The sequence below is a fragment of the Chenopodium quinoa genome, unplaced genomic scaffold (genome assembly GCF_001683475.1).
Source record: "Chenopodium quinoa cultivar QQ74 unplaced genomic scaffold, ASM168347v1, whole genome shotgun sequence".
In the NCBI taxonomy this organism is placed as follows: Eukaryota; Viridiplantae; Streptophyta; class Magnoliopsida; order Caryophyllales; family Amaranthaceae; genus Chenopodium; species Chenopodium quinoa.
The window spans coordinates 7,497,602-7,515,042 of record NW_018745684.1 but is presented as its reverse complement, the minus strand read 5'-3'; the positions used below and the strand labels follow the sequence as shown (position 1 = coordinate 7,515,042).

Genomic DNA, 17,441 nt, shown 5'->3' with positions numbered 1-17,441 from the left:
ATTAATATTCAATTGTTATAATTTATACTTATTAATAATACTACCTCCGGATCATATTATGTGTAACTTTGGAGCTCTCACGGTACCTAAGACAAAATTTTATAATAGTTAATTAATAAATTAAAGAGTATGTAATTAAGGGTAGGAGAGAGAATGGAGATAATTAACCACCACCACCAACAACAACAATCACCCCACTAGGCTACCACCATAGCCTAACCGCAGCCTCATCAGCACCACCTCCACTCACCCTGAACCACCGCAAAACCAATCCGAACCACCTCCACTCACCCTGAACCATCGCAAAACCAACCCGAACCACTCTAAACCACCCCTGAAACAACCAGAAACCACCCCCCACTCACCCCAAAACATTGGAAATCATCTCCACTCACCTCGATCCACCTCGAACCCACCCTTACTCACCCCAAAACATCCTGAACACCTGAACCATGACCACCACTCACCCGACCAATCACCGTCGAACCCACCCCAAAAACCCCCTAAACCACTCGAAACCTTCCACCACTCACCCTGATCCACTCGAATCTACCCCAAAAATCTCCTAAAACACCCAGTACAAGCCCAGCCACCCCCTAAACTATCAGATCTAAACATTTTATTACAGGAAGGAGAGAGAAGATCTGATAGAGAGAGAGAGAGCGCGCGAGAACGCTAGAGAGAGAAATAGAGCGCGCGAGAGAGAGGGAGAGAGATGGAGCACGCGAGAGAGAGAGAGAGAGGGGCACGCTGGAGGCAAAGGTGGCTAGTGGTCGGTGACGTTGACGGTGGTGATCGGAGGAGTTATGAAAGATGAACATGGCTGGAAGTTGAATGGATTTCTTGAGTTTAGGTTGATTGTTGATTGGATTTTGTTTTGGGTAATTATGTTAATTAAGTTAAATTATTATTATTCTAATGAATTCTGATTTAGTTGTTTAATTGTGTTTATGATATCTTGAGTAAGGGTATTTGAGTAATTTCATTAAAAAAATTTATTAAAAAAAGAAGAGAATGGGAAAGTTGTATCTAATGTGAAATTTCCGTTTTTGGCAAAAGTTGCATATAATATGTTACGGAGGTAGTAAAAGATATTATTAGTAGTCAAAGTTCTGCGTCGGCATGTGTGCTAAGCTCTAACGAGACACTTAAAAAATAGAGGAATTAGTTATCATCCCTTCGGTTGTTTTGTTTAAATACATCACTTAGGATTTTACACTATTTATATATCACAATTTTTTGTATGCGGCCTGCTGTACCGTGCGACAGGGTTACTCGAGTTATTCGGTCAGGGGTTACTCGAGTTGTCGAGGTTACTCGACTTTCTCAGTCAAGTGTTACTCGAGTTGCCGGGGTTACTCGAGTTACTCGGTCAAGGGTTACTCGAGTTACCGGGGTTACTCGAGTTATTCGGTCAAGGGTTACTCAAGTTGTCGGGTTTACTCAAGTTACTTGGTCAGGGCCCGGGTTACTTGATCGAGTTACTCCTAACCGTGTAACCCCTCAAGTAACCCCTGACCGAGTAACCCCTCGAGTGATCCATGACCGAACCCCTCGAGTAACCCCTGATTGAGTAACCCCTCAAGTAGCAACCTCTTACTAAACCCTCAAGTAACCCATGACCGAGTAACCCCTGACTGAATTACTTGAGTAACCCTTGACCGAACTCCTCAAATAACTCTTAACCGAGTAATTCGAGTAACCCCTGACCGAGTACCTCGAGTAACCCATGACCGAGTAATCCCTAACCGAGTAACTCGAGTAACCGTTAACCGAGTGAACCCCTCGAGAAACCCCTGTCCGAACCTCTCAAGTAACCCTTGACCGAGTAACTCGAGTAACCCCTGACCGAGTAACTCGAGTAACCCCTAACTGAATAACTCGGGTAACCCCTGCCACACGGTATGGCTTGTTGCACCAAAAAGTTGATGTTTATACATTAGATTTAACTTCTTTTTTTTTTTTTTTTTTTTTGGCAAGTTATTGAAAAATTAGGTCAATGCAAAGAAAAAATGGCCATAATAATAAATGTAAAGCAGTTGTGCATAAACTTGTACTAACTAGACAAAGACCTAGTTATTTACTATTTTGTCAAGTCTTTTAAAAGGGCATGCCATACTCTTGTTCTTGTTATATACTCCGTACTTTGTTTCTGAAAAGTGAAAACCCACTTTCAAGAATAAGATAACTTTGTCAACAAACAAATTAAAATGTGGAGAGTAAAATTTGATTTGGCTCATACTTTATTAATTGTAGTTATCAATATCATCACCACACTACGCAAACACTGTGGGTGAAAATGTTGCTGCTAACGACCACAAAAAAATAGCTATTCCGGACAAATGCGGCAACGTCACGATATAGGAAATAAGTGCCACTACCATCACCCCGAAGACATCAATCGTAATCTCATACTTTTTCTTTTTCTTTTTCTTTTTCTTTTTTGTCTACTTGTATTACTTTTCACTAGTTTTCAGAGAAGACCTTGACTTAGTAATTTAAACACATACAATTCATTGCTCCTGTAGTCTTGTTATTCATAAATTATTACACTTTCACATAATTTCTTAACCAAAAATAATCGCAAAAATGTTGAAAGGAGACTTTGGTTGGCGTCAACACACTTTGCTAATTATTTTTGCTACCATAGTTTTAGCAATATTGCCTCTAACAAACTCCCAAATAGCCCTTCCTGGTTGTCCTGAAAAATGCGGCAACGTTACCATCCCCTATCCTTTCGGTATAGGTGATAAGTGCCACTACGATCATCCTAAAGACGGCTTTTACTACAGTATCACTTGCAACACCAGTAATACCCCGGTGGTTCCGACTTATGGTGATTATGTAGAGATAGAGAAGATCTCTGTAGATGGTGAATTTCGAGTACGTAACTATATTTCATCCATTTGTTATGATAAAAAGGGTGTAGAAACTTATAGTTCTACATCCTGGATTAGAATAACAAGATTTTCTCTTTCAACAACCCGGAACATTGCTGGGGCCATTGGTTGTGACACATTTTCACTCTTCTCTGGTACACGGATGGAAAGTACCAATATGTTTCAAACCGGGTGTGTGACCGTGTGCAGAAATCAAACAGATGTAAGTAATGAGTGTTCCGGGATTGGTTGTTGCCTAGCATCTATTCCAAATGGGATAACCAACATAACGCTAGGCGTTGCGAGTATTTATAAACATAGGGATGTGCAAAACTTCAACCCTTGCAGTATTGCATTTGTGGTGGCTAAAGATTATGTAGAAGAGAAGGGAACACCCTTCTCTATTGACTCTATACTAGCACAAGATGCCGTGTATTTAGGTACTTTACGTACACCCATGGTATATAATTGGTCTATTGGAACAAAAGATTGCAAAAGCGCGCTAGCAGCAAAGAATTGCCTATGCAAAGGAAATAGTACCTGCTTCGATGCCCCTGCAGATCAATGGGGATACCACTGCAAGTGTAACCTTGGTTTCGAGGGTAACCCCTACCTTCATGATTGTCAAGGTAATCCAACTAATCACACTCTCACTTTTGGTAACTGATAGAATATACAAATCGATTGTGGGCTTCAACCATCAGCTTATAATAAGCTTTTAGTTGAGTTGGTCTTTAAACATATTATCAGTTTATATACTCTTTCAGTAACACTCAATTTTGTTTGTATATTTACGGTATTTGTTTGACAATAATAGACTTAAATATGATCCGGTTGCCACCGGCCTTTGTATACATAGAAAATCATATTCTTTGACGGTTTCGTTTACATCCAGATATCGATGAATGCGCGAATAATAGCTCGAATTCATGTGAAAAACGAGAGTATTGTGTGAATGTCCCTGGAAGTTATAATTGTACATGTCCAGAGGGCTACTATGGCAAGGGTACAAAGGAGAATCCGTGTACTGTCATTGATAGCAATTCAGCAAGCAGGAAGAAACTATTACTGGCAATTAGAATAATCATTGGTGAGTAAATTTTCTAAGTCTTCTTTGTTCACCTATTATTTTTCTTTACTATTATCAAAGTATATAGCCAAGTTGAACACCAATTAACAAAATGTTAACATTGACCATTATACTAATACGTAGTATCACAGATTAATTATGTTTTTAGTAGAGTATATAAATTGAATCAAGGCTTCAACCAAAAACTTAATTTGGTGGTTGAAGTCCGAAATTAATTTATATATTCTATCAATTTTGTTTAATAATCACTTCGATTGACTAATTAAAAAGTGAAAGATAGAGTTTATGTAAATAATACTGAGTAAATTTTATTTGCTTAGGAAGATTAAAATGTACAAAAGTAATTTTAGACAAAAAATATCTTTTCCATCTTTATGGTATTGGTCCCTACTTTCACTGTTGATGTTACGCAGCTTCCCTTTATAAATGGGTTGATGTATACTCCATACTTACTCTTTCCAATTTTTTTAAATGCATTATTTTGATTTTTGCATTATTCATATGTCATGTTTGACTTAATTTTTTTGCTATTATAAAATAAATAAATATTATTATATAATATACATATCATAATATACATAGATTCATCACAATGTCTACTATCATAATATAATTTTGTAACAATTTTTATAAATAGACAATTAAAAATATTAATAGTCAAAGTTACATCTCGGCAAATATATCGGTAAAACTGATGCATTTAATAAAAATAAAAAAAAAATAAAAAAAATGAGAGAGAGAGAGAGTATATACAATTATAGACCCATTCAACCATAAAGGAAGGGCCAGACAAAGGCGATGTTAATTATTGTCTTATATACAGAGTAATTTTCTTTGTTATTAATTTTTTTGAAAGCTATTAATTTCAATATATTCCAAAACAATAGTTGTATATATGAGTCTCTACAACGATGTATAAAAGAATATTCTACAGATTTTTTTTTTTCCTTATGATTTAAAATTCATCACCAATTGCCAAGTTGCCGTTAAATTAGTTGACAAAACAAACAGGCTTACCAAGGTCAAGTTACGTTTTTTCATAGCAATATTTATGATGCTTTACTACAGAAAAGAGGGATTAATTAATTACCAACTAGGAACATAAAACAAAATTTCAAGTTGTATACATTAATTAACTCTTGGCCTTAATCATTGTTAACATTGTTTAGGTGTTGCTGGTGGCATCATTTTTTCTTTGCTGGTTATCTTTTGGTTTCATTGGCAACATGGAAACAAGAAGATTCAAAAACTAAGGGAGAAATGCTTTCATCAAAATGGTGGTCATATTTTACAACAAAAGCTTTCAGGACGAGACGTGTCAATTGGCAATGCGGTGAATATGTTCACGGATGAAGAACTGAAGAAGGCTACTGATAATTATAGTGAAGATAGCATAATTGGTCGCGGAGGTTTTGGCATGGTTTTCAAGGGAATACTACCTAATAAACAAGTAGTCGCCATCAAAAAGTCCCTCAAGGTAGATTCCACACAGGTTGAGCAATTTATAAACGAGGTTGTTGCCTTGTCACAAATCAACAACAAGAATGTGGTAAAGCTCTTAGGTTGTTGCTTGGAGACAGAGGTACCGTTGCTCGTTTATGAATTTATAAGTAATGGTACATTGCATGATCATTTGCATGATGAAGGAAAAATGTATTCTTTTACTTGGGATGTTCGCTTAAGAATTGCAGCAGAAGTTGCTGAGGTCTTGGCTTATTTGCATACTACAATTTCTACACCAATAATTCACAGGGATATTAAGTCTGCAAACATACTCTTAGATGATAAGTGCGTAGCAAAAGTTGCTGATTTTGGAGCTTCAAAGCTTGCACCGGCAGATCAAGAGCAGTTAGGAACTATGGTTCAAGGAACATGTGGTTATCTTGATCCAGAGTACATGCAAACTGGTGAGCTCACTGCCAAGAGCGATGTATATAGCTTTGGTGTTGTTCTTGTCGAGCTACTAACAAGAGAGAAGGCGATTTCTTATGCTAAGCCGGAAAATGAGAGAAGTCTTGCTGTATGCTTTCTTAGGAAATTTAAGGAAGATCGTTTGTCAGAGATTTTTGATGAAAAGATTGCAAGTGATGATGCAATCGAGCAGCTTAAGGAAGTTGCTAATCTTGCAAGAAGATGCCTGAAACTTAAAGGAGAGGATCGCCCAACAATGAAGGAGGTTGCAAGAGAGTTAGAAAGGATTAGATGTATGACTACTCATCCATGGTTGTCAAACGATAAAAGTGTGCAACTCCAAGAAGAGAGTGAATATCTGCTTGGTGAGGCGCATGATTTCAACAATGGCTATGGCAACGACAACATGAACTACTCATCAAGCAGTCAAAGTAGAGTTGTGCAGTTGGTGCCTTTGGATGATGGGAGATGAATACTTATGCTTGACCTCCCTACAATGGAATACTTGTTGGAGTTTATATATGTTTCCTTAAGTTTTGGAGGTTTGTTATTATCATATTGAATGTTAAATATGTTGTATAAATACTTCAAGCTTGTAATATTTTGAAATGACATATTATTGATTTCCTAATTTAATGAAACCTGCTACAATCTAAACAGCTTACAAACTTGTTAGCATAACACATGAGTTTGTTTAAATAGTCATCATAACTTAGAGGTCAACAAATCTTTTCAGGTGTATCATACGCATGGTACATATACATTTCCTTGAACTACAACTTTACACGTCCATTGATAGTATTTTTTTATATATAAATAATTTTTTTTTTCTAAAATTTAAGGAGATGATGGGCTAAAAAAAGTAGGGATTTTAGGAGGAAAATTGAAGGGTTTTAGGAGGGAATTATAAATTAGTGGCTATTATTTTAGTATAAGTTATTGTTTATTCAAGTTGGGTATGTTAAAAGAAGAAATAAATATGAGTAAAAAATATTTAATTGTGGTGTCGACTTCGAAACACCCAATAGTTATATTCTTACAAGCACGACAGTTTTAAACTAGTTTTGGTATAATTTCATCCCAAGTATATGCACAATTAATAATCCCTCCATTCCCCTTCATTTGCTTTAGAGGGTGTTGTCCCTACTTTAATTTTTGTTGAAAGGAGTTGATGAGAGAGAAAATGATGAAGCTAAATGGAATGACGGTGAGAGTAATTTGTGGTCATTCAAACCAAAAATAATATGGGACAAACTCAAAATAAGGCAAAGATTTAGAGACGAAGGGAGTAGCCGAGTAAGGCCAATAGGCAATAGCTAGTAGGCATTTGCGCTCGTGTTATTAAACCTTATCTTGAGCTCACTAACAAGCTCTACTTTCCCAGTCTCAGGGGGTTTAGGCAACAGATAATTCCAGCAAAACAGAGGAACTACCCAAAGCCAGGTTAATTTCATTGCTCTAATATAATTCGCATTCTATTATTTTAGTGTTAGATTCTCAATTTACAGTTTAATGTTGAGCTATTAATTGAATAAGCGAATTGGGGAAAAATTGTGGGAAAATTAGATAGGGTTTATGAATGCATATGCTGTAATTTAAATTAAATTTTTTTTTTAGGGAAACTATAATTTAGTTATGATATTTCAGTTTGGATTATTACGGAAGAAGTTTAAAAGAGTATAAATTTGTAATTTGTTTAATAATTATTATTTTAATTTTGATGGGGTTTGCTTAAATTGCCATAATATGGCTGCAGGGTAAATGGGTTTACAATATGCTGCTAGATTTCAGTACTCACCCTTGGCACTAGAAAGTAGCTTAAAGGTGTGCTCGATTTCGGGTGGTGATTTATCGCTATCAAAGAGACCCTTTGTTCAATTTGTGAGGAGGGAGGGGAGGTTTTGCCTTTCGTCGTCGAAACATCTAGCAATCTCTTTACCGGTTTGTTTCCTTACTGTGTTTATATAATCATAATGTTGTTAAATTTGAATATTGTATTGTTGTTATCAAGCTAATGAGAAAATCAGCGTTGTGATTTTAGAAGATGGAGATGTGGAATTGGTAGAAATGAGGACCAAGTGAAGTCTGGTGATGGGGATGGTCTCATGGATGAAGATGAGAGGCGCGAGTGGAGAAAAAAGATTTGGGATGTGATTGATAAGTATCCTAATGTTCAAGAAGAGCTTGATCCCGAGGAGAAGAGGAGGAAGATGGAGAAGCTTTTAGCTGAGTACCCCCTTGTTGTGGAGGAGGAAGATCCTGATTGGCCTGAGGATGCTGATGGAAGGGGTTTTGGTTTGGATCAATTCTTTAATAAGATTAGCATCAAGAATGTGAAGAAAAATGATGATGATGATGAGGATTATGATAGTGATAAGGAGATTGTGTGGCAGGACGATGATTATATTCGTCCTATTAAAGATGTTAGTCATGTTACCTTGGCAGAATGGGAGGAGATGGTGTTCAAGGATATCAGTCCTCTAATTATTTTGGTGCACAACCGCTATAAAAGGTTACCTTTCCATCTTTTTTCTTATATACCGTGGAATGCAGTTTTATGTCTTAATTTTGGTCAGATTAGAGGGTGCTATTTGCTTCTCAAGAATAATAATTTTATTAGATTTCCTCTCGACTACTTGGTGAAACTACATGAGGAAGTTCCTTACCATTGCATGCACTAAAAAATTTATCCTTCATTATTAATTGTATTGAGAGATGAACATAGAGATGCTTAGTTAGTTTAGACTTTAATTGATGTTGAAGCTAGCATGTTGTTTAAATTTTGTTGTACCATCTGCAATGACTAACCATCAGTGCTATCAGTATATAGAAGTGTGCTTTGTGACTGCTGAGTAATTTTAGTACTCAATCATCAAATAAATTTCTTGTCCTTTGTCCTTAACCTTGGTAATGGTAATTTGTTGCTTGCTCTTTTATATATTTTTTTCTCAGTAACTGAATCAGTGTCTTTATTTTTTTATGTTCGAGTAAAGAATCGAAAGTTTCAGCCTTGTATTATTATGCTCTGTGTTTTGCCTGTTTTTGTGGTAGTGGTTTTGAAAGGTTTAGTTGTTGTTGCCTATCAGTCATGATCTCATGAATATAGGCCACTGTAAGTGCACATATACGATTATGGTACTCATATTGTAAAGACAAATTGATATAACCTTTTTTATCATGAAAAAATGATTAAACTTCCAAACCTTTTGTTCATGGGATAATAATTTGGTCATTTGCTAGCTATGTTGCATGATTTTTCAGACCTAGAACGAGAAATGTAATATTGCTTTTAGTGCTCTTCTCTTTTTATGTAACAGCAGTAATTTAAACATCAACCTTCTATATCCTCATTTTTTGTCTGAATGCCTGCTTCACCTCAAAATTATCGTAGCAAACTGGCTAAACTTAAACACTCTCTTGCCTGTCCTGTATCTGAATATAAACATGTTTGCAGACCAAAAGCAAATGAACTATGTCGAGACGAGTTGGAGAGAGCTGTGAATATAATATGGAACTGCAGGTTACCATCGCCTAGGGTCAGTCTTCTGCTTCTTATGCTCTTCTTCTTTTATATGGATTTATCCACTTGAGCAAATCTGACAACTTACTTTACAAATTCCAGTGTGTTGCAATAGATGCAGTTGTAGATTGTGATCTGGTCTCTGCTTTAAAGGTGTCCAATTTCCCTGAGCTCATCTTCACAAAATCTGGGAAGATATTATATCGTGAGAAAGGTTATCATTCTTTTCTTTTTTGTTTATTCCCAAAAGAGTTTCCTTTCATTGCAATATTGCATTTTCCACTCTCCCATGACAGTGACTGTTATAACTTCTTTTCGGTTTTACAGCTATAAGACCAGCTGATGAATTGTCAAAGATCATGGCATATTTTTACTACGGTGCAGCAAAACCACCTTTTTTCAACGTTATGGAAAACATTGATGAAGCTGTTCCATCAGCTCCTATTAGCAATGAATCTTAGTAACACCGTCATGAAGGTAAAGATAGAAGTTTCTCTAGTTTCTCAGTCCTGTTGTATACAATGATGTGAAGCATGTTAGTTAGGATCAAGATACATTGTTACATGTAGTTAAATCTGTACTCTAGCACATGTGGTACCTCATCTCTCTTTGAAGTTGAAAATTAAAAGCAACAACTTTTCCAATATTTTCTCTCATTAATATTTTATTATTCTTATCTTCTATGCTTGCTGTATCTGGATTCTATTGTCTCTGGTATGAGGAAATTACATGCATTATCAGTGTTTTCCTTCTTTCTGCTATGAGTTATTAGTGGATGAATCAACTGTGTGATTTGTGCTATAATCAAAAGAATACAATATGAAAATCCGCAGAGGGAGTTATTGAATTCTAAGGTTGGCACACCTGGAGGTGGACCCCTTTGGTCTTCTGTGATTCTTCACCCATACTATATGTCATGATTGACTTTCATGAATTAATTCTAACAAATCTTGGAATTGACCTTTCCAGCTTTTCTTAGCGGGACTCTTGTGTTAGGCACCTGGTTGGGGGTGTGATAGACTTTGGTTTCCTCTAAATCCCCTGTTATTCTGTTATTGCATCATTGTTGGGGGGAGAGGCTGTCATGAATAATACTTGTATGAGTTATGTAGATTAGTGTGAATCTTACTGTAATTCATGCAAATAATGCCACATGTGATTAGCAATGGAGAGTGATGCATATTAGATGGTTGGTCAACTAACATTGATCAAGAAAAACCACCTCCCTGATTAAATTACCATGCTTAATGATTATCTTGAGTTGGCCCGAGCGGCACACTGTACTTGTTTCGGAAGAAAATGATGGATTCAACTGCTATATTTGGCAGATTGGTAGGTACCAATTAGCATATTTTAGGATCTCTAGATTCCTAGTAGGTGAAAGCTGTAAAATATTATCACCTAGCTACAATAGGTAACTGGTAGAAGCTCGAGAAGTAACAAAGACTTGGGATCAAATGTTGTCCGTACTGTCAGTCTTTGTATCTTGCACGGAAAAAAGTCCACGTGTTTTTCTGATTGAAACAATATCCTTCACATTAATTTAGTCACTTTCAAGACTACTTGATAGTTTGAATTGATGCAGGAAGGAATTATTCCTTAGAATATGCTTTTGTTTTTTCCTATGTTAGCTTACCAATAACCATATATACAGACTCATAACTCATGCTAAAAGGCCATTTTCTTTTCTCTGTTATATTGTCTGAAACCTTGTATTATGCAAATGGCGAATTACTTTTTTTCGCAGGAGATGAATATGTTTTGTTTATGGTCCTCTAACCATGAAGTCATTTTCTATATATGTTGGGTATATTAGAATATGGTTAAAGTGATTAGATGACCATCAACAAACATGTTCATATCATTGCACTTGCCTACAAATTATATCACTCTCAAGATCCATAAAGCAAGATGCTGCATATTACATCGCTCTCAAATTTTACAAGCAAGTGGCACTGATTTCCAAAATCCAATGATCCTATACAAGGAATTTTCTTTCCTTCTCTTTCAATAATACACCTAGGGCCTATGTGATTGTTCTATGTGATCGATGGATCAGTCCAATTTGGTTTTTGTGTCGGGCTAGGTAGGGCAGAGGAACCAGAACCGACCTACGAAGTTAACGGGATGAGAGGTAGGCCGGTCCAGGTGGGCTGCTTTATTTCTGGAAAATAGGGTTATAATTATAAATGACCACGAGCCACCTACTTGATTTTTTACTGAACAAGGATGAAGCTTGTTAAATTTTACAAGTTGGAACTAATAAAACCCTAAGATTGAGTGGTTGAACCGTAAAAAAAAAAAAAATTAAAAAAAAAATGGAGAAGCCTTACTCCTATAATTTTTTTGGCAATTATTGTATACACGATTGATTCGACCAGACTATGAAAAGTTAGTCGATTTAACCCTATTCATTTTTCACAAATACCAAAACCACAAATAAACATCTAAACTTCTGGATGGCATTTTATACATCCTTTCCTCATTTTTTTTTTTTCCTTTTTGAAAGGCTTCCCTCATCTTTTAAGAAGGTTGGAAATGGGATTTAAATCTTGCTTTGCAAAATAAAATAAAAGGGAAACATAAAACAAGGGTACTAATCCTCTTTCCCTTTCTTGTAGACCCCTAATTAACTAAGTGGCCCCTAAAAATACCACAAAGCAACACCTTAAGCAAACCAAAGCAGAAAGGAAGATAACCAACCGCCAACAATTGAAAAGACTTCAAACTTAAAAGCGATCACTCATTCACTTTTTGCTGGTAGACTAACATCTTCAAAGTTGGCACAAACTATAGCCACGATGAAATTTTTAACACAGTTGAAGCAAATCATGCAAAATACGAGTGAAATGTAGAAACTTTCATCATCACAACATACAATTCAATAAGACACTTAGGAATCTTGTTAATGGACCAACTCAATCAAAAGCTTAAGTTGATGGATAAAGTTTAGGAATATCCGAATATGTTTTATACTCTATCACGCCCCTCACATGAGAGCCTTTTGGGATTGAAATGTGGATGCAGCATGAGCCCTCCGCATACCCTGCGCGAAATATTCCACTTAAAAGTGGGGGTGGATGAGATGACCTTTATTTCACGCTGCCTCTGATATTATATTAACGGACCAATTCAACCAAAAGCTTAAGGTGATGGTTGAAGCATAGGAATATGTTTTATATTCCATCAAATCTGCTCAACACGAAATCTGTACTAAAAAGAATCATTATTAACATCTAGCAGACAGATAGTCCATTTAGAGTATATAACAATAAATAACGAGAACACTAAGGGTTTAAAGAAATTAAATATGTACTTGCCCATATGATGGATGTACACAAGCACCCAACAAGTTAAGCCTATAACCGTTCGGAAATTCTGGTTATATTACTTCTTCTGTTTTTTTAATATTGCACCATTTGCCTTTTAAGGAAATTTCACAAATATTGCACCATATCCATTTTAGGAAAAGAAATATTTGTGTTCAAACTACAAATACTAATATGCCCTTACTTTTCAACACTTACTTTTTATTTTGTGTATACAATCACATGGGCAACTTTGTATTTCTACCTTTCTCTTTTTTCCTTTTTTCCACTTCCAAAATTTTTGCCAAACCCTTATGGTGTAAAAATAGGGATGGAAATCTAGTCCGAATCCGACCCTACTCCACCCCGATTCGAGGAAAATAATTTGCTTCGAGTTCGAGAAAAAAGTAATCGGAGTCCGACTTCGTTAATATAATCCGACTCCCAGTCGGAGGAGGATCGGAGTCGGATCCTACAAAAAATCCGAGAAAAAAATCCGAAAATGTTCAACTCTAACGGATTATCTGACTCTGACTCTGATGGATCGTGGATTTGGGGAGGGTAGCGGTGGCAATGGGTGTGGGCTGCAAAGGCCCAAATAGCCTAATTTCTCAAATTGTATTGAATAACTTAATAAAACTCGGAGTCGGAGTCGGAGGCTGGATTTTAAAGTCGAATCAGAGTCGGATTCGGAGTCAGATTTAGCCTCCGACTTCTTGTAGGGTCGAAGTCGAATTTAGCATAATCCGCTCCGAGTCCGACCCGTTACCATTCCTACTTACAACCACACAACTACGCTAGTTACATTTGTAACGTTGGAATATGTATTATTACCTATTCCAAATTGATTTCTTGTTTACTTTTGATAGTTTTTCTAAAAGACAATATACATTGAATTTGAATATCTCTAAAAAAAAAAAAAAAAATTGATTATTTTTCTATAAGACAATATCTGTAAGACGTTAACTATTCAAGAGAAAAGTAGATTATGGCAAGGACGAGTTCAGAAAAGTCAAGCATATGTGCTCAAATATAAAAAGACCAAAGTCGTCTCTAGTTAGAAATTTTAAAAACATATCTGGTTTGGAATAAATGTACATACATAACATCAACATAATAGATGTCAAAATAAAAAAAAAAAACAACATAATAATAAGGATTAATAACTAGATACAAGAAAACCTCGCTTGAACTAATTGTTACTAATCAATTATAGTTTAAGGCAAATTGCACATAAAGTTAATTCTGATGACATAGTTCTTTTGAGTGGCTGCTTTGAAAAAGTCTTCTTATGGTGATATCTTAGACCTATTATTGAGCGACTTCTGTTATTCTATAATTGTGATCAAGGGACGGGGGGACTCCTCCATAAATGTGTTTCATGCCCCCTAAAAAAAGACGACCTTATCCTTTTGATAGATTAATCTGCTAGTTTGCATGTTTGGTAAACTTAAAGGAGGCACGACCATCAAAACAAATCAATCAATCAATAACTTAATACTAAAAGCGAAATCAGTGATATTATGTTATCCACTGGTTGAAAATTTTTCCTCCACTTTACTTTGACAATTATATATTTTCCATACACACAACACACTCAAATGAAATATTTGTATACGTATGTATATATTTTACATTAAGTAATTTTGGTATAAAAATGAGCGTAAATAAAGAGTATATTAGGATACTATAGTTCTTTTTTATATACAGAATATACGGAGTAATTGTTAAATTAATGTTGTACTTCGCTATATAATTTAGTAGAACTCGTGCATTGCACAGAATTTTAACTAGTAAATCAATAAAATAAAACAAGAAACACAATAGCTATTGGCATCCATTGAAATATACTAAAAAACGCCAATAATCCAAACTTTTGAGAATGAGAGGTTTGTAATTGTGCATAATAACATGTGATGTTACTAGTTAGTCATTTGAAGTAGCTGACCAAAGACCAAAGTTTGTTTCTAGGTGAATTCTTCACCAAATAAAAATAAAACCGCCCAACCCATAAACAAATTGGAAAAAAAAAACAAACTAAAATTATTGCAAGCCAAGCAAACATGTCTTATTCAACTAATCTTAATCATTCTATATTACAATCATTTTCCCACTAATCAATTACATTAATTCATGATCATGACTTAATAATTGATGATATGTACAATTTTTTAACCCTCTTTTTTTCTTTAAAAAAAGGTTGAAATTTTAAATACAATTGTGGAACAAATCAAACCATTGCTTATAATTATTACACAATTCCAAAAAACAAAAAATAAAAATAAAATTACATACCACCTGTTAAGCAAGAAAACATTCTATGACTTCTATATCTCTTCATAATTTGCTTAGGAGGAGAGCTAGAATTCCTACCAACACCATACACTTCATTATCATGATCATAGTTGAAGTTATACCCATACTCGCCGGTAGACCCATACCGTCGATGCCCATGGCTTCTTCCATCGAACACGCCCCCGCTAGGCTCCGACCTAGTAACAACATCATACGTTGCACCTTGATCATGATCATGTTCATTACCATAATCATAAAAATCAGCTATGTTGTACGTTTGTGCAGCTCCTACAGAAAGACACCGGTATTGCCTACGAACCTTGTTTCGCTTAATGACCTTATACACCATAGGAATTAATCCCTCCATCTTTCGAAACGTCGATTTTGTGAATTTCTAAGGTAAGAAGAAGAAGGGAGGTTGTGCTTTGAGGCTAAGGAGTTTGAGGTTTCTTTTGCATTGTGTTTTGGTTTTGTTGGGAGGGTTTGGTGAGTATTCCATTATAAAGACGTTTATTTGACTTAGATGTTATGCTAAGAGATCAATATTGAATTTTTAAAATATATATATATTTGAATTGAAAGCGAACTCACAAATATATACAAGTATACAATAATTGATTGGAATAATATTATGCAAATTTTTTATTTTGGTTGGATTGATTATCAAATGAGCCAACTGGCTTGGACTAATATTTTGTTATGTTATGGTCAGATTTATGCAAGGTACATGGCTATTTTTTTATAATATTATGAGCATAAATGGTAACGAATATATTTTATGCTATGTATTTAAAATTTTATTAGTGGTGGAAGGCTTGTAACGAGTATATAAGGTCTTCAAATAAATAAATTGCATGTCCTATTAATAGTGGCATAAGAATCATTCAAATCAGGTATTGTGTGGTTTAATTTTGGTTTTTAATCATGTTCAGGTGATAATTACATTAGTCAAATTATAGTACTTCCTCCGTTTCTAAAAGTTCGATTTACTTTGCATTTGAGCATTCTCTAATGAACATCTTTGACCATGCATGAATATTTTCGGATATTCAACATATAAAATGTGCTTTGGAATGCGCAATTCCATGATTGTTGCAATGAACATAGGAAATAATAAAGCTAAAAAAGTGGTTTTAGAAATTTGGATATTAATTTAGTGAAATAAATAAAAACTAAAGTGACATGAAAATGTGGCATGTTTTGGATGATTTGCTACACGACCCAATAAAATTTACACGCTTGGAATTCAGTTGCTCCAAATATATGTTATTCATCGAGCAAGTCTTAGTTCATTTCAAGTGGTAAAATTGTGAATAAATCAACAATTTTGTCCAGTCAGCATGACAGTTTTGTAAATTAATCAACAACTGTGGACTACATATTTAATTAAAAGTTGTTGATTTATTTACATATTTGTCACTTAATAAACAAAATTTGTTCATCAAAGAGATAAAGTATTTTGTCTTATTCATCATTGACCAAGAATCATCACAGCACAGATGACAAAATAATATTGGATCATTCAATATATATACTCATTTTCTTCTTGGAACCTTCGGAAATTAAAAGTGTTGCTCTTGCTACAAGCTAAGGCACCTTTTTTCTTTCCATCCACACGCAAATGATGTGGGTTTGATTGCTCATCCTTACTAGAGCTAGAATGTTCATTAATTATACAGTCGGTTGTAAAATTATGCTCTTTTACATTATCTTTTCTACTATACGCCTTTATACTCTCCAGTATTAGATGGAAGTTATGCATCTTCACACAGTACTACAGTAGTATGATCCTCTCGCAATTCAATTTTTTCCATTCTGTCATTTGTGACAATTATTATAATTTGGAGAGTACATTAGAGACATGAGTCACTCTTAATTTTTTTTTTTTTTTTTTCTATTACTCTGACATTTTCATTTTGACAATCATACCTGTTATCAAATTTGGGGTTACATTTTTTTATATTATTCTTAGTACAAGGCATCTAAATATATGAGACAGCTCGATCCCTATCAATATGTAGGGAAATTTCCTGTTTCTCATAGTGAGAAACGAAATTTGTTTCTCATGGGGGTATTTTCGTGAATAAATCAACAACTTTTTTCATTATCGTGGACTCCGTATTACAAAATATTAAGATAAAGATAAAGATAAATACATTGGTAAGTAAGTAGGTTAAATGGGAAGTATTATGCTTAAATCAAAATTTCACTACATTGATCAATGTGTGATTTTGTCATCAAATCCTTATCCAATTCTTTTCCTAAATTAAGGACATGTTTTGTTGACCATATTTTCATTTATTTCAGGTTTAATAAGTTCAGATAAAATAAGTTTGAGAAAAACAAATTTTGATAAGATTTACTCAAGTTTACAACTAAACTAAGTTTTAATAAGTTATAGGAATTTCAAGTAAGTTCAAATAAGAAAAAAAATAAGT

General features: G+C 34.8%; 3 protein-coding genes across 4 annotated transcripts; 2 read left to right on the top strand and 1 right to left on the bottom strand.

The window, feature by feature from the left end:
- The first annotated feature begins 2,290 nt into the window (after window positions 1–2,290).
- Window positions 2,291–6,548, top strand: LOC110717825 (wall-associated receptor kinase 2-like). The gene is made up of 3 exons (XM_021896609.1): window positions 2,291–3,508; window positions 3,775–3,969; window positions 5,139–6,548. Exons 1-3 carry the CDS (start codon window positions 2,590–2,592, stop codon window positions 6,350–6,352), a joined length of 2,328 nt encoding a protein of 775 aa, XP_021752301.1. The 5' UTR covers window positions 2,291–2,589; the 3' UTR covers window positions 6,353–6,548.
- A 492-nt stretch (window positions 6,549–7,040) lies between these two features.
- LOC110717826 (thioredoxin-like fold domain-containing protein MRL7L, chloroplastic) lies at window positions 7,041–10,167 on the top strand. 2 transcript variants are annotated; one of them, XM_021896610.1, is made up of 6 exons: window positions 7,041–7,323; window positions 7,637–7,821; window positions 7,908–8,392; window positions 9,335–9,416; window positions 9,503–9,614; window positions 9,728–10,167. In XM_021896610.1, the coding sequence occupies exons 2-6, from the start codon at window positions 7,642–7,644 to the stop codon at window positions 9,859–9,861; spliced, it is 993 nt and encodes a 330-aa protein (XP_021752302.1). In that variant the 5' UTR covers window positions 7,041–7,323; window positions 7,637–7,641; the 3' UTR covers window positions 9,862–10,167. The 2 variants fall into 2 exon arrangements, with proteins under 2 accessions (XP_021752302.1, XP_021752303.1); XM_021896611.1 differs by lacking the exon at window positions 7,041–7,323 and having other exon boundaries at window positions 7,688–7,821; window positions 7,922–8,392; window positions 9,728–10,166.
- A 4,584-nt stretch (window positions 10,168–14,751) lies between these two features.
- On the bottom strand, window positions 14,752–15,582 carry LOC110717827. Its single transcript, XM_021896612.1, has one exon. The coding sequence runs from the start codon at window positions 15,368–15,370 to the stop codon at window positions 14,996–14,998; it is 375 nt and encodes a 124-aa protein (XP_021752304.1). The 5' UTR covers window positions 15,371–15,582; the 3' UTR covers window positions 14,752–14,995.
- Window positions 15,583–17,441: the final 1,859 nt, after the last annotated feature.